Here is an 18,359-nt window from a genome sequence, read left to right as displayed (position 1 = left end):
TGTCATTTTATCTGTTTAGATCCTCTTTGAGAAGTCTGGCTAGGGGTTTATCAATTTTGTTCATTCTTTCAAAAAGTCGGCTGTTAGTTTCATTGATCTGTTGTACTGTTTTCTTTTGGATTCTATTTCATTTATTTCTGCTCTAATGTTTATTATTGCCCTTCTTCTGCTGGGCTTTATTTACTGTGGCTTTTCTAGCTCGTTTAGGTGTAAGGTTAGGTTGTGTATTTGGGACCTTTCTTGCTTCTTGAGACAGGCCTGAATTGCAATGTATTTTCCTCTTAGGACTACCTTTGCTGCACCCCAAAGAGTTTAGACTGTCGTGTTTTCATTTTCATTTGCTTCCATGTATTTTTCAATTTCTTTTTCAATACCCTGTTTAACCCATTCATTCTTAAGTAAGATGTTCTTTAGCCTCCATGTATTTGGAGGCTTTCCAAATTTTTTCTTGTGGTTGATTTCAAGTTTCATAGTGTTGTGATCTAAAAATATGCATAGTATGATCTCAATCTGTTTGATCTCAGTCTGTTGAGGGCTGTTTTGTGACCCAGTATGCGGTCTATTTTGGAGAATGTTCTCAACTATAATTTGTTCAAATAAACCTTCTGCCCCTTTCTCTCACTGTTCTTCTTCTGGAAATCCTATGATATGGACACTTGTTTCATTTCATGGAATCACTTAGGTCTCCAATTTTCCCCTCGTGATCTAATAATTTCCTTCCCCGCCCCTTTTTTTTTCAGCTTCTTTATTTTCCAAAATTTTATCTTCTATTTCACCTATTCTCTCTTCTGCTGCTTCCATTCTCACTGTCACTGTATCTAGGTTATTTTGCAGCTCAGTTATACCATTTTTTAATTCATCATGACTAGTTCTTAGGTCTTTGATCTCTGCAACAAGAGTTTCTCTGGTGTCTTCTATGCTTTTTTCAAGCCCAGTTGTTAATCTTATGACTGTTATTCTAAATTCTTGTTCAGATATATTATTTATATCTGTTTTGAGCAATTCTCTGGCTTTGCTTCTTGCACTGTCTTTTGGGGAGAATTCCTCCATTTGGTCATTTTGGCTTTGATTTCTTCTTGCACTCTCTTTTGGGGAGAATTCCTCTGTTTGGTCATTTTGGCTAAGTTTCTGTCTTTTGTGTATTTTAAAAGCTTCTTGTGTGTCCTGCACCTGAGTGTACTACTGTATTAAAAAGGGGTCATACCCTATCCAGGGCCTGGCACTCCAGGAAGTGGTTTTTGTATATGTGGTGTGCACTCTGTTGTACATTTTGGCTGCTCATCCCAGTGATCAGTACTGTGCAGAGCTCCTCCTTGCTTATAGTGGTGGAGTGTGTGGACCTTCAACCAGGGAAGCTTTGATTTGTTGTTGAAGTAACCCTGGAAAAGCATAGGGAAAAAAAGGGTGGGGGAATCCTGATCCCATAAAAAGAAAAATGAAAGGAGAAAATAGTCCAAACAGCAAATCAAGGGGGGAAAAAAGGGGGGGAAAAAAGGAAAAAGAAAACAAAACAAGAAAGTATGAGGCTAAATTCAGAGGAATAGGAAAATAAGAAATAGGAAAGGTGGAAAATGATAGAATAAAAATTTCTGCTAAAAAAAATATTTATACACACACACACACACACACATATATATATATATATAGAATAAGAATTGACCAAAAACAAACCAGAAACTATGTGCCTGATTCTAAAAGAATAAAATAGGAGAAAGAACAATTAGAAAGAAAGAAAAAGAAAGGAAGGAAGAAAAGGAAGGAAGGAAGAAAGGAAGGAAGGAAGGAGAAACAGTTGTCTTTTGGCGCCTAGCACCAGTGGCTGTGCTGGTCTGGAGGAGAGGCCAGCTGAGTTGGCTCAGTCATTCTTGCTCCAGTAGATAAGAAGTTGCCAACCATGGAGGAGCGGTGTTTGGTGTAAGCGTGTCCAGCCTCCAGTGGGGGTGCTGTGCTGCTCTCTGAAGTTCCACTGTGTTGGTGTTGGGGAGAAAAATGGCGATATCCCAGTCTCGCTCCCCCGACTGGGTGTCTCAACCCATGCTGTTCAGGTAGTCCTCACAGAATAGCAAGGGTATTCACTTTGCACTGCTCCACAGCCTCCCAAACCTCTTAGGCAGCTTGGCTGCGATTCAAAACCTGATGTCATCTTCAAGGACTCCACACCGTGTGCACCCCATTCTGCAGTATTGCCACTCTGCCCTGCTGAAGAAAGGCCTTTGGCTGGCACGTGCAGGGTCTTTTGTCCTTGGAGAGGCAATAAATCATCTTCCCAAAGTACTCCAGGAAGGGGACTGTTCTCTCCTAGTGCTCTCTTGAGATTGCTACGCTGTGCTATACCCTGGGGTCAGCTCCCTCCCTCCCAAGGAGCACACGAGTCATGGCACCGGCTCTACCTTGGAGAGAGTCTTGCACTTCCAAAATCTCTCTGCTCCAGAGGCTCCATCCTGCCAAGCTGTCTCCCTACAACTGTGGAGATCCTCTGCTACTCTGCAGATCGATTTCCTGGGTATTCCATGTGATCCTATCTCAGTACAGCTGTGTTTGAAGGACTAGGAAAATTCCCATTCCCCTACTTCTCTGCCATCTTAACTGCCTCTGCCTCTTCAGTTTCATTTTTTTAATCCAGTGTTTCCTTGCTCCTGGTATCTCACAGGAGCATATCTTAGATGCTTGGAAAACTTAAACTCATTATTTGTTTATATCTTTATTTTTCCCCCAAGAAGACCAAAAACCATCTCATATAATTTTAGACTTTTAACCCTCATCCTACCTGTATTTCCCTTTGTTTGGAGAATGGATTTTTTTTCCCCCAATTTCAAACATTATGTCTATCAGATTTTAGATTCATTTGATCGTCTTCTAATATAGGTAGGATTATGCTGTGGCATCTTTTGTCTGAAATCCTCTTTAGTAATGAAAGTTTATTTTAGGAGTAAAGAGAGTTTAGAAACCAAGGACCCTTCTGTACCCTAGAATTTCTAAAATTAGGATATATGGGAGGCTGATAGAGAACTAGAATAATAGCACAACATTGTTCAGGATACAATGTGAGTTTCAGTGAGATACATTTTTAAAGTATACTTGATATTTATAACCTGTTTCTTTGATTTTAAAATGTTTACATTTTTCTCCCAAATTTTGATATTTCTGATTATCGGATAACCGAAGCATTTGTTAAAGAGATGCTACATGTCTCAAGCCCACCTGGAGGCGTTAAACTCCCTTTCCTAGTGTTTGAATGTACTTACTACTGTGTTTGGTTTAGATACTAATCTCTGGATCAGTTCAGTTGGGTAGCAAGTTTCACTGAATTTAATGCAAATGAAAGAAAGTAGAGCAATATTATATAAAAACATCTGCTTAACAGTGTGGAGGTTCCTCAGAAAATTAAAAATAGACCTACCCTATGACCCAGCAATAGCACTGCTAGGAATTTACCCAAGGGATACAGGAGTACTGATGCATAGGGGCACTTGTACCCCAATGTTCATAGCAGCACTCTCAACAATAGCCAAATTATGGAAAGAGCCTAAATGTCCATCAACTGATGAATGGATAAAGAAATTGTGGTTTATATACACAATGGAATACTACGTGGCAATGAGAAAAAATGAAATATGGCCTTTTGTAGCAACGTGGATGGAACTGGAGAGTGTGATGCTAAGTGAAATAAGCCATACAGAGAAAGACAGATACCATATGGTTTCACTCTTATGTGGATCCTGAGAAACTTAACAGGAACCCATGGGGGAGGGGAAGGAAAAAAAAAAAAAAAAAAAAGGACGTTAGAGTGGGAGAGAGCCAAAGCATAAGAGACTGTTAAAAACTGAGAACAAACTGAGGGTTGATGGGGGGTGGGAGGGAGGGGCGGGTGGGTGATGGGTATTGAGGAGGGCACCTTTTGGGATGAGCACTGGGTGTTGTATGGAAACAAATTTGTCAATAAATTTCATATATAAAATAAAAAAAAAATAAAAACATCTGCTTAAGACTCATTTCCTCAGAATGGGGCTATAAATGGGCAAACACTAAGAACTTTCTTTATATCTTTCTTTTCTATTCATGCAGGGACAGCAAGAGATCCTATCATATGCCTTGAAGTCTAGTGCATAATCCCTCAATTCTTGATGAATGAATATAAACCAGGTCTCATTGGAACAAGATGATTAGATCTAGCTTAACAATCTCCTATTTGTAAATAAATGGATTGACTAAAAGGATTTTACTAAAAGAATACATATGCTTGTATCTTCTAAAAATAAATTTGGGTTTTCCATTGCACTTGAAATTATTTATACTTTCCAAGAGTAATGAAAGTGATCCTGTAGACCCAAATTTCAAAAACAAGCATTTCTTTAAATTGCGGTTCCTGTTTTATGATAAGTTAAATAAGTGCTTTCCAAGTCTGTACTATGTCCTTTTTTTTTTTTTTTTTTGAGCCTGCAGTCATTTAAATTTGAACCAACCATAGATGTCTTTTAATCTTTCTAACTGACAAAGAGCAACAGAAAGCTCTCCTCTGCACAAATGGCATTTTACTTTTATTTGTAGGGCTGGTGAGTTTAAATTTTCTGCTGAATTTACTCTCAGAATTGCTCTAATGATCTATTATGTGGTTTGTTATAAAATGGGATAGCTAGTTATCTTGAATTAAAGTTTTAATTTTTTAATAATTTGATTCATATATATCTTTAATCAGCTATGTTACTAAGGTGTTTAGCTTCATTTTTCCATTTAGCATTCTCAATCTAAGAGTGATTATTGAATTAATTACACGAGAGAGGAAACTAGCAAAGAGCCCAAGCAAGGGTCTATAACAAGAGTAGTTGATACTTTTGAGGAGAAAAGATACTGGCTGCTACTTCTAAGAACAGTTGCTCACATAGATATTACTGATTAGAACTAGTTCTTAGGATTTATTGACCCACTAAAAACATAGTTTATTCTTGTAAGCAAGAAAAGTGTGACTATAATTCTCTATATGAAAGACTTTCTTCGAAAAATGTAAATAAGGGAATATTTGATGCTATTGCTGAGATTTTGTTTCAACTATTAAATATATTTTGAAATATTTTATAGTAAAGAATGTTTAGTGTGACCATAATGATTCACATTTAATCCTAGCTATTGCATATATATTCTAATTATTTGGGTAATTTGAGTAAATATTTTTTCAAGATAAACATTTTTGCAACTTTTAAATATCTTGCAAGATTGTGCAAAATCACTTTTTGTAAAAAAAAAAAAAAATGACAAGATCAGAATAATTGCTACAATAAAATCCAAATCTGTTAGTATGGCATTCAAGACCTGCTGTCTGCCTTTCTAATTTTCTTTCATTGCATCGTTGCTCTATGTATGGTTAGTTCTCAGTCATCTGATCGTGAATTCATTCATTTTGGCTTAATTGTGATTCATTCACAGCAAGGACCTGGAAAGATTCACCTTTCCCAAAGCCAGAATTGTATTTAGAGTTGGCTGTTACTGATTTCCTAGACCAAGCTGCCTTGAGCTTCTTTGGTTGAAAGGGAGACAAAAGGGCTTAGAGCATTGCCTGTTCTACTCTTCCCTTACCAGGTTCACTCCAGGCTTTGCTTCTCTTCTTTAGCCTAGGATACCCAATCAAGACTAATGGACATATCATGAGTTGATTGCAGTTTAAGTGCGATTTTACATGGCCTCCTTCCTACTCTCCCCTTGCCTATTTACTCTCACTGAAAGCTGACTACTATTCCTGTGTTATCTAATACTTTTTGACTCTGCTTTTACGCATATTTTTCCCTACTTGAAATGCCTTTCCTTCCTGTTGAAATTTTACAATCCCTTTATCTCCTCAAAGAGAATTAATCATACCAATCTCCTCTTTACAATATATATTTTATTCTTGTATTTTAATTACTGATTTGCTTAACCATTTTTCCCATTAAAGTATTTGTTAGTGACCATATGGGTTTACCATAGCAACCTTGTATTGTCTGGAGAGTTTAGACAGTTAATGGTGGTGGTGAATAAGAGACTAAGTGAATTACTGCTAAAAAGATCTCTATTTTTTTTTCACTATTAACGTTATACTTTTCCAAATGTAAGCTCTTCTATGGGCTTCATCTAAACTAAAGTGAATTAAGATAAACTATATTCAGTGAATTAAGATAAACGAATCTGGCATTTGTTATAGTGACATACTGAGGAATATATATGTGAACATCTATAAATCATAGGGTTGCATTTACAAATATTTCTTGTGTCATATAAATATTTCTCTTTATTTCAAAATGAATGTTTTATTATGTTCCAAGTATCATTAAAATATCCATATTTACAAGCACTTGTTAGAAGTAAAGAATCATTGTTTCTTATCAGTAGACTAGTGTCATAGAGTCTGCTTGTATTTGAATGCATTACTTAATAGAGAACTGTCTGCAAAATGTATTGCTATGACCATATTTTAATCTTTCAGAAACAGATGGGTGAGATGAAACTACAACTTGAAAATGTCATCAAGGAAAATGAAAGGTAAATAAATTAACTTAATTCTTTTATTGTTATCCTAGATAATATTTATTGTTGTTATTTAATATTTTATTCATGTAGTATACTGGTTATGAGTGAAGACTCTGGAGCCTGATTTCCTGTTTCACTCCCAGGTCCATTACTTACTAGTTTTGTGACTTTGGACAGTTACTTAACCTTTTTGTGCTTTAGTTTTCTTATCTATAAATTGGAGATAACCTATTTCATAGGGCTGACTGTAAAGGAAAATAGAGTATGTAATAAGTACTTTATACATACTAGCAATCATTAACAGTACAGTTTATAATAATCATGTATGTTCCAAAACATACTGATAAAAACCTTCAATCCACCATCTAGTTAAGAGCTAAAAAGGTTAGCAATACTGGTACATCTACCCATGTTTTCTTGCCCTATCCCATTCCTCTCTTTCCCTCTGCCAGAGAGAACACTTTGTTGAATTTTGTGTTTATCATTCCCTTGGTTTTTAAATTTTGTTATAGGTGTCTGTGTCCCTAACAATAGATTATTTAGTTTTCTGGGTTTTTTTTAAGCTATATTAAAATTGTATCATTTAGTCTTCTGGGACTTTTTTTTCCCCACTCAGTATCATGCACAAACAAGTACAAGAGTTTCAAGGGATAAAATTGCTGGATCATAGATTATGAAATATTCATTTTTACAGTGTAATGCCAATTTCCAAAGTGGCTGTGCCAATTTACATTCCCACCTGTGATATTTATGAGTTCTTATTGATCTGTATCTTTTTATCAGCACTTAGTCTTACCAAGTTTCTTAATTTTTGTTATTTTGAGTCTTAGGTTGTTTTTTACTGTGGTTATAATTTAACATTTCCCTGAATACTAATATGGTTAACCATTTTTCATATGTTTATTTACCCATGTAGTGTTGTTTTCTCATGAAATGCTTTTTCATTTCTTTTTCCCATTTTCTATTTATCTTTTCCTTATTAAATTGTCAAAGCACTTTATATAATCTGTATTCTGAATATTTGTTGGTATGCCAATCTGTGTGAATGCAGTAACAATACTGTAAACCATAACCACTAGAAATTTCAGGAAGGGATTCAATCACTTAACATTTGGTACTAGATCACTAGCTTTAGGATCGTATTTAGGGGCTATGATACTGAAGTCAGGAATTTTTGGTGCTGCCACCATCTCTGTTGCTACTCCTACAGCATCATTTCCATAAAACTGGAGACTTGACATTGGAAAGTGAGGCACGGGGTATTGACTATAAGTGACACGTCTATCCAGTTTTGCGTGCTGTTTTACCAATAGAAAAATGTTCTCACCTCTCTTCTGTCTTCCATATCCCCCTCAAGTGCTTCTCACTGGTGATACTTTAATCCCACCCACAGCTCCAGCTATAAGGACCTCTGAGAACTGTGGTTTTGGACTTTCAGCCTCTGTGATAGAGACTGGAATATGGAAAGGAATGGGAATGAATGTTGCCACAGTACCATACAACATGCTAGATGATAGGTATTTTCATAGATATATTCCCAGGTTCTGATATGTTTGATAAACAGAATTTTCTATTTTGTTTTTAATTTTAAGGTAATTGAATCTGTCCATCTTTTTTCTAATGGTTGTTCTTTGTGTCGCTAATAGATCCTCTCTTAGCCTATGATCATAAAGATCCCGTATTTTTGGCTAAAAATATTTAAAGTTTTATTCTACCCCAAGTTTCTTAACTGTAACTTAAAAAAAATTTTTTTTTTAATGTTTACTTATTTTTGAGAAGGAGACAGAGCATGCATGGGGGGAAGGGCCGAGAGAGAGGGAGACACAGAATCCGAAGCAGGCTCTAGGCCCTGAGCTGTCAGCATAGAGCCCAACACAGGGCTCGAACTCACAAACCATGAGATCAGGACCTGGGCCTAAGTCGGCCACTTAACCAGCAGAGCCACCCAGGCGCCCCATTAACTTTAACTTTTAAAGATCATGCACCTGGGCTGAAATCTGATAGATCTTTTGTTGTTAACTTGTGTAACTAGACCAAAAAGTAAAGAAATGAAATTTTTTTAGTTCCAAATTCATTTAAAGCATGGACTTTTTAAAAGTTAACTTTCTTTTGTTTGCATTTTGCTAGATTATATAGCACTTTCCTTTTAGTTTTGTTAATTTATTTTAAAGCATGTTGCTCTCGAGAATAATCTAGAACTCCCACGGAATTCGTATGTCTTATGACTATTTTGTCACCTTCTACCTTACATTTTAAAAAATACGTTTTCACTATTTCTCCTCTCTTCTAATTTCTGAAAGCGTCATATGTTTAAGCCAGCAATGTTTGCCAAAGTGTAACATAAATCTTTTAATTGGGTTTTCAGTTTTCCTCATTTGTGTTTTTTCCCATAGAAAAGTTTTTCTAATTTTAACTTTTTATGGTTTACTATTCTTTCTCAAAAAAGTTATTAAATAAGCGATGCTATTCCTAATAAAGGACATTGCTAAGATTTTTGAATCACCAATGTATGTAGATTAATCTTGTATTTTAATGTACTTGGGATAGACAAGGTGTATTATATGGTTGAGATCATCCTTTTTCCTATATTTGACTCAACATATTTAACTTCCTTTCATGTCCAGGTCTTTTTAAGCTAGTCTTTTAAAAATCTGCCTTCACCTATTTAACAGTAATGTGGTTGTGTCTCATGAATGTATTTATTCCTAGTACAATAGGAAAGTGGGAAAAATAGATTCTGAGCTTATTAAAAAGGCACTTTTAGTAATTTGAAAATGCTATCAAGTTTTAAAGTGAATTTTACTTATGTTTTTAGGGCAACATCTTACTTTAAATTATGTATTGCAATTAAGGGCTGCAAAATCAAGAGAGTTTATCATTTTTAAGGAAAATATTTAAATATTCATACATGGTCAGTTCTGAATAATAGAAGCTGGCAATGACGTGGATTGTATAATAGTATGCAATTCTATGTTATTGAGTTTTGGGAACATTTTAATATTTACATTTTTATGTGGATGTATGTTTTCTGGGAATTGACTACAAATAGGAAATAATGAAGTCATTTAAAATCAGGCTAAGAGAGAGGTGAAAAAATATTTTATTTTCCTCCCTTCCATTTTTAAGTCTTCCTTGAAATTTAGTTCATGTTGAGAATATAGTGTTGTTTGTTTTATCCTCCTTTTTTCTCTAATTCCATCTTTTCTCCTCAAAACTTAACAGAGGAAGGAAATTTGGTAAGATAATTAAATGGAGAGATATGTACAGCATTTTTAAAAATTACGTTTTTTAAATACTAATTTTTCTAAATACTAAATACTAATTTTTAAATTTCTAAGTTTCTAAATACTAATTTTTATTATTTGTTATTATTCAGGGCATGGAAGACATCATTTGTTACCTACATAAGAGCCGGTTTTTCTTCTTTCATTCATTTAACTCTGATTTTCTTCCACTGTCATTTTGCTCAGGGGAAATTAACTGCTTCCATAATTTTAAGTGATAAGTCTTTTATTTAAGTATTTTATTTTTAAAGTGATAAGTCTTTTATTAAACTTTTATTCAAACTAGTTTGATTTTCTTTTTGCCAGAGATTGGTCTGGGAATGAATATGTAACCCTACTTTTAACCAGTGAAGTATAAGGGAAAGTCTGTTGTAGAGCTTCTGGGAAAGAATTTTCTCCCTGATAAAAAGAGAGGCAGGCAAGAAGAAAGCTTTACCTCCCTCCTGCTGCATGTTATTTTTAAAAGTGATATGTGAAGCTGGCTGGTATAGCCATTTTTGTAACCATGGGGGTAGATGTGAAGATTGGAAGAAGGGAAAAATGAGAAAACCTTTGATCCTTATTATATTATTGAACTGCTGAAACAAATCTGGAACCACTTACCCTTCCAATTTAATATTAGATAAGGAAATAAAACATTCATTCATTCATTCATTCATTCATTCATTCACTTACAAGTATTTATTGAGTACTTAGTAAGTACCAGGTACTAATCAGGTCAGTACATCAAGTGAATACATCAGTGATAAAACAGACAAAAACACTAACTGATATAGAGACTTAATTGCATTTGTCAGGGATTCACAAACTACATCAGCCTATGGACCAGATTTAGCCTGCTGCCTCTATTTGTAAATAAAAGTTTATTGGCTCACAGCCACACTCATTCATTGTGTCTGTGGCAACTTTTGCTCTGTGCTGGTGGAGGTGAATTGTTGCAACAGAGAGTGAATGGCACACAGAGTCTAAAACATTTACTGTCTGGCCCTTTACAGAAAAAGTTGACTATTCTTTGGTACATGTAGTGATATTTCACTGCAAACTCTTTCTGTTATCTGGTCTTTAGTGCAACAGTCTTTTTTGAAATTTAAAATGGTCTTTGCGTTTTTATTTAGGTATAAATGTAGCTTTAGAACTTAAAACTTCAACAGGAAGAAATATAAAGTTATTATTTAATAAATTAAAACCAATGATATTGAGCATATTATTTATTCTACTGTTTTTATTTTCTGGTAGTCTGATTTTTATCATTTTTAAGATTATAATTATCAATATGTGATGTAGAAGATTTCAATAGCATTATAAAGTGGAATTGTTTTTTATGCTTATTTTCATCGATTTGTTCTCATAATTTGACTAGTGATAATTGACTAATAATACATCAGAGGTATGGTTTTAAATTTGATTTCAACTTCCCTAATCATCTCATTCATGAATGTTGACAGTATCCTATGAGCACATGTTAAATGTTTTTTTGAAACTTGAGAAATTTATGTGTTTATAAAAGCAATAATGAAGCCATTATTTTTTACTAGTAGTCCAAAAAAATGGTATTCTCAACCCTAAAACTTGGTTCATTTTTCTAATAGCAGAAGATGAATATATTTGATCTATTTTTGAACGAGAGAAAGAAAAATCTCTGGGATTACATGGTAAATACTGGTGCTCTTGTGCTATTTGAGGCACTGTAAGGAAGACCATCCCCAGAAGTTTGCCAAATCCTAAGCCTAATAAAGTTTTAAATTTAAGTTTTGAATCTCATAAAGGCAGAGCTATGTCTCTTTTTTCTCTATATCTGTTTTTATAACTGAGTGTATTTGTATACTTATGTGTACATACATACACTCTTACCACAGTTCCCTTTGAGTACTAATCTCTAGTCATGCCAGCCTTCGTACTTGGCTTCCTTAAACCTGGCAGACCAGTTTCTAATAGAACACCTTACCCGTTTCTTCTGCCTAGAATGCTCTTCTTCAGATCTGCATGGCACTGTCTCCTTCCCTTTGTTCAGGTTTTTTTAATCAGGAAAACATTCCCTGACCACATTATCTAGCTGTTTCTATGCTCTTCCCTTTTCTTTTTTCTCTAATATAATTTTATTTTATTTTTGGCACCTATTACTACTTGAAATTATTTATTCGCTTCCTTATTTTTTGTCTTATCTAGTAAAATGTATCCTTCACGAGAGCAAGACCCTTGTCTTTTCTATTTACTACTGTATACATAACACTGTTGAACAGTGCTTTAGCATCTTTTATGCATAAACTATAAAATGCATTCTTTATAATTCTCAGTTTGTTTCTTTGAAGAGTAAAAACTGAGAGATCCCTTTGATCTTTTGATCTTCTGTGATTTTATAATTTTCCTGAGTTTTTGTAGTTATTTTACTTACCTTAATTCACTAGCAGTTCTTTAATGACTCATCTTCATTGAGCCTTTTATTTTCAGTCCAGGTTTCATGGGGGGAAAAAAACAACTCTTTTATATGTTAAGTGTATCACTTTGAGTCATATTTAATTAAATTGTGCAGTCATAGTAAGTAATGCAGCTATGATATAGATTGGCTGTTCCAACCTCTTTTAAGTGTGTATTCCTGTAGTGCAAGAGGCTGGAAAACTGAAATCTAGTTCAGGATATGAATTAGGTTCTGCTAACAATAAGTACTTGTAAGAGATCTAAATTAGGAGATAAGTAGGAAGAGAAGCAGTATCTGAGGTCTGTTTTTGTGGTTGAGAATCTAACAAGTGTAGAGTAGCTCTAGAGCCGATAATTCTGGGCAGCTACTTCTGTTGAAGCTAAAGCATGGTGTTCTGCAGGTTATCCTAACTGGCAGTAATCCTAATCCCAGGATCTCATCTAAGAATGTGTGAGCTTGGAACCAGCAGTAGGTATAGTTGCTTCCTGATTGTCCAGCTTCCTAACTGTGGCATATTTACCTGTTCCCTCAGCAAATCAGTTTTGCAACTAGCTAAACCAGTAAGATTGGATTTTTCTAGAAATTGCACTAGAAAGTGGTGGCAGCAGAAAAAGTGAATGCTACTAGTTATTAATAATAAGGATAATATTGTTTACCTCCACAAAGCTTTGTATGATTTCTCTTCTTACTATCAAGCTGTCCAAAATAATGGAACTTTCTTCTTTTTATTTTCCTCAGGCTCTTACATTTTGACTTAATTATTATATATTTGAATAAATACAATGAGAACCAGAACTCTTACTATCTTCTATGTAATACCCCTTCAAATGTTTGTTGAACATAATTATTAGTGTCTAACTTTCAAAAAACATAAAAAAGGAATGCTTTGAAAAAGATTAATTCCTTAAATCTTTGTGGTAATTAAATAGTTTTATTTTCTCAGTTATATTTCTAATATCTTTGGAGAATTAGATAAAATTCATTTAATAAGCATTTACAAATATATTATTACAATTATCTTTCAAAGAAAATAAGGACAAAAATAAGTCTGTAGGATAAAAATAAGCATAAGGCTATAGAGGAAAGAACAAATAATAAGTTTGAGTATGTGGGTATATGTTTGTATGCACTCATTTCAACCGACAAGAATATACTGTTGTTTTCAAAGGCTTATGAAACTTTTGTAAACATAGACATGGACTGCAAACCCTACTCATCGTGTACACAGATACAAATTTAAAAAGTCATAAATCACACCTACAGTAAAGTTTGAAATAACAAAAAACAGGCACAAATAATTTTTAACTACGTTTTCAGCTAACTCCTGAGATGAAAAGAATTAAAAAAATTAAAAACTTCTTAAAATGAACAACATATCAAACTAGTGAGATGCAGCCAAACTAGTACTCAGAACATTTGTAATTAATTGAAAAATAAAATTGAAAATAAGTGAACTAGAGATTTTTGTTTACAATGATGGCAGACTAGGTAAATCAGACTCCTTCTGACAAAAACTAGAAATTCTAGACAAAAACTAGGAAATTGGGACAGATATTTGACAACAGTCAGATCTGTTTAAATGAACTCATTGGAGAATTCTAGGGAAGGACCAGGAAAATAATGAAATCCAGGGATATGAGCCTGCATTTGGAGCTGCCTTCATAGGTATATCTCATTATCCTGGAGTAGGCAAAGGTTGAAAAATGGGGCTTGAAACAAATTAACAGAGCTAGAGAGATTCAAATGGAAAGTCAGAGCCCATCAGATTAGAGGCTCAGTGGCTCAGTAAGCTTTCGGGCATTGGGTTGGGGTACCCTATGAGTAAGAGTGACCCCAAAAATCTAGTAGTCCTAAAAAGATCTAAAACATAGCTTGGAATTACCTGAATCTCTGTTCAGAGATCAATAATGCCACTAGCCACATGTAGAAGAAAAAAAAAAAAAAAAAAAAGGACCATTTTATAGGAAGATAACATTATTGCTAGGCCTCAAAATATCTCCCCATGTAATATCTGGCTCATATCTTAAAGAACATAGTTTTAAACAATGATAAATAATAGACAATATAAAAAAATCCACAGGATTGGCCTTTAAAATAACTATGCTTAATATGTTCAGTGAAAACAGACAAAATTTTGAGAATGTTGATAAGGGGATAGGGAACTCTAAAAAAGGAACCAAACAAATTCAGAACTGAAAACATATGGTAATGAAGTAAGACATAACTGAAGAGGGAATTAATGGAATACAGTCCAAGTCTGAAGGAAATATTCAGAGTGAAGATCACAGAGACGAGGAGATAGAAAAATACAGGAAATAATGTAAGAGACATAAGGGAAATAGTGAAAACTAAAATTCATATAACTTAAGCCTGAGAAAGAGAGGACAGAGAGACCTCAATCTGCAGGTTAAGGAAACAGCATGTATCATAAGCTGGATAATACAAAAACAAGCAAACAATCTATATCTAGATACATGGCTAGAACATTAAATACAAATTTAAAGACCATTTTTTAAAATGTTCAAAGCAGAAAAATTGTCTTCAAAGAAGTAGCAATAAGACATAAACTGACTACTCAACAAATGATGGAAATCAGGAGACAGTGCAATATCTTCAAAGTGCTGAAAGAAGGACTCTTAATTTAGAATTATGTATCTAGTGAAATGTTTTTCTAGAAGTCAAATTAGTACATTTTCAGATGAAAAGAAATTGAAAAAATTACCAGTAGCAAAATTAAAATCCTAAAAGGATATTCTACAAAAAGAGGGGAAAGGGTAACTAAGGGAGAAAGTGTAATGAATATCACATTAACTATTCTGAAACAATAATAATGTTTCTAAAGTATTTGTAGGGAATTAAAATACAAAGCAGCAATATCATAAATTTGGGAAAAGGGTAAATACAGTTAAGGTATTCTCAGGTTTCAGCATTGCCCAAAAGTAATAGAATACTTATTTATTTTAGAGTTTTGTTAATTCTGTGTGTGTGTTTTAATCTCTAGGGTAGACTGTGAAAGTAAAGGATCATATAACTGCCAAGTTAATAAAGTAGAAAAATAGAATAATAAAAAGTAACCAATATAGAACAACAGGAACTCTTAGTCATTGCTGGTGGGAAAGCAAAATGTACAGTCACCTAGGAAGACCATTTGGTGGTTTCTTAAAATATGAAACATCATCTTACTATAACAATTCAGCAGTCATACTCCTTGGTATTTACCTAAAGGAATTGGAAACTTATGTCTACACAAAAACCTGCACATGAATGTTTATGCTGCCTTTATTCACAATTGCCAAAACTTGGAAAAAACCAAGATGTCCTTCAATAGGTGAATGGATAAATAAACTGTAGCACATCCAGCCTATGGAATATTACTCAGCAATATTAAGAAATGAGCTATGAAGCTATGAGAGGATATGGAGGAACCCTAAACATATTACTAAGTGAAAGCAGTCAGTCTGAAAAGGCTACATATTGTATCATTCCAACTACATGACGTTCTAGAAAAGGCAAAACTATGGGGATGATAAAATGATCAGTGGTTGCCAGGAGCTTCGGGGAGGGAAGTGAAAGAAGAGAGGGATGAAAAGGCAGAGCACATAGGATTTGTAGGGCAGTGAAACCGTTCTGTAAGCTGCTATAGTGATGGATACACGTCATTATAGACTGTTTTATAATACTAAGAGTGAACCATAATGTAAACTATAGACTTTGGGTAATGGTGTCAGTGTAGGTTTACCAGTTGCAAAAATGTACCATTCTGGTGGGGGATGTTGATAGTGGGGGAGGTCATGGCAAGGGGGTCAAGGGATATATTAGGGAATCTCTGTACTTTCTGCTCACTTCTGCTATGAACCTAAAACTGCTAAACAATTAAGTCTTTTTAAAATAGAGTCATCTAAAATAAACACATTTTTTAAAATAAAAGAAAGCATTAAAGGAGAGAAAATCAAAATGGGGCATATTGGAAGCAAATACTAAGATAGTAGATTTAAGCCCCTAAATAGTAGTAATTATATTAAATTTCAGCATATTGGGGCATCTGGGTGGCTCAGTCTGTTAAGCGTCTGACTCTTGATTTCGGCTCAGTTCATAATCTCACAGTTTGCAAGATCGAGCCCCACGTCAGCCTTTGTGGTAAGTGTGGAGGCTGCTTGGGATTCTCTCACTCCCTCTCTCTGTCTCTGCCCCTCCCTTGCTCATGCTCACTCTCTCTTTCTCTCTCAAATAAGTAAACCTAAAAGCCAAAAAAACAAACAAACAAACAAAAAAACAAAACAAAACCTGGGCAGACGACATTAACAGATATTTCCTCAAAAAAGACATACAGATGCCCAACATCTGAAGAGGCTCAACATCACCCATCATCAGGGAAATACAAATCAAAACTACAATGAGATATCACCTTATACCTGTCAGAATGGCTAAAATCAAAAATACAAGAAACAGGTGCTGGCAGTGATGTGGAATCCTTGTGCACTGTTGGTGGGAGTGCAAGCTGGTGCGGCAACTGTGGAAAACCGTATGGAAGTTCCTCAAAAAAGTAAAAATAGAACTACCCTACCATCCAATAATAATAATACTGGGTATTTACCCATAGAATACAAAAATGCTAATTCTAAAAGATAATATGCGGCATCCTGTGTTTATTGTAGCATTTTTTACTGTAGCCACATTATAGAAGCAGCCTAAGTGTCCATTAATAGATGAATGGATAAAAACGATGTTGTAGATAAAGACAATGGAATATTGAGCCATAAAAAAAGAATGAAATCTTGCCATTTGCAGTGACATGGATGGAGCTAGAGTTGCTAAGTGAAATGAGTCAGAGAAAGACAAATACTGTATGATTTCACTCATGGAATTTAAGAAACAAAACAAATGAACAGTGGGGAGAAAAAGAGATAAACCAAGAAACAGACCCTTAACTATAGAGAACAAACTGGTGGTTACCAGACGGGAGATGGGTGGGGGGATAGGTGAAATAGATGATGGGGATTAAGGAGTGCACTTGTGATGAGAACTGAGTAATGTATGCAGTTGTTGAATTCCTATATTGTACACCTGAAACTAATATAACACTGTTAACTATACTAGAACTAGAGTTAAAAATTGAATAAAAGTGAAAAACATAAAATACTAGAAATATTTTAAAATATGAACCTTTGTGTTATTGATAATTCTAAATACTTTTAAAATTTTTAACTAGGAAATAATTAGCAAATTCTGTACTTTCCTTAGGGAGTAATTTCTTGTTGTTCCTAAATTATCCAAACTGTGTTTGATGAACTTTGTTTTCAGTAAATATATTCTAAATATTAAATTGAAGTTTTCTAGTTTCAATGGAGATTTTTTAATGTCAGTAGATAATTGTCTTTATTTTAAATAGGTGGAGGCAGTTTCTTTGGGAAACTTGCCATAAGATATGTTTATTATAAATAACATTTCTGCCTATAATTGTATGAGTTAAGGGTTTTCAAGTTTCTCCGATATTACAATTTTTTTTTTCTTCCTCTTAGGTTTTAAAATAAAACACTTAATCCGTCTTTTTAGATGTACCTTTCTATAACTTTTTTTTTGGTAGCTGTTTAAAACATAATACATATGTGTAATTTACTTTAATGTTAACATTAAAATTGAATTTAAGGCTTTCAGAGTTATGGTCTAGCTGAATACTGTGCCTCTACTAATAGTCTTGATTTCATAACCAGCAACAATTTTATTCTGTTTATTAACTGGATCTAGTAAGTCAACTGAGATTTATGAAATGCAATGGAAAAAATAAATAATTCCACAGAATTTTATATCACATTTCCTTTTAATTGACTAGATGAAACCATTGTTGTATTTACATTTCTGAATGGCTTTTTCATCAGTTAATAGGGTGTAATATCTGAATTTTACCAGTTTGAAAAATTTAGATCTTTCTAGGACAAACTGAATTATGCTTGAATTAATTATGACAATTTAGTGTGTTTGAAATTGTTATATTTTTACACTTGTAGTGCAGTATTTAATGGTGATTAAAACTTCTAATTTTTGAGGGCTACTTAAAAATGACTTTTGTGTGAAGAACTTTCATTTTAAAGAATGATTTCTGACCAAAATGTTTTTTTAGTTGATTCTGAAAGTGATTACTGCTAGTAAAATGAATTTATATT

General features: G+C 34.0%; 1 protein-coding gene across 5 annotated transcripts in view; it reads left to right on the top strand.

Annotated features, from left to right (window-relative positions):
• SCLT1 (sodium channel and clathrin linker 1) overlaps nucleotides 1-18,359 on the top strand; it is a 220,230-nt gene that overhangs the window by 28,653 nt on the left and 173,218 nt on the right. For all 5 annotated transcript variants that reach the window (XR_006964243.1, XM_047090653.1, XM_047090652.1 and 2 more), the window contains one exon: nucleotides 6,455-6,510. Coding sequence is in view for 4 of the 5 variants with exons in the window: in XM_047090653.1 (XP_046946609.1) it covers nucleotides 6,455-6,510 (56 nt within the window). In the remaining variant the exon portion in view is untranslated. The remainder of the gene's footprint in view (nucleotides 1-6,454; nucleotides 6,511-18,359) is intronic.

This window comes from Lynx rufus, unplaced genomic scaffold, assembly GCF_022079265.1.
Source record: "Lynx rufus isolate CCGP_SWC_20201006 ecotype Redwood Valley unplaced genomic scaffold, mLynRuf1.p SCAF_3, whole genome shotgun sequence".
In the NCBI taxonomy this organism is placed as follows: domain Eukaryota; kingdom Metazoa; phylum Chordata; class Mammalia; order Carnivora; family Felidae; genus Lynx; species Lynx rufus.
This window is presented reverse-complemented; position numbering and strand designations above follow the sequence as displayed.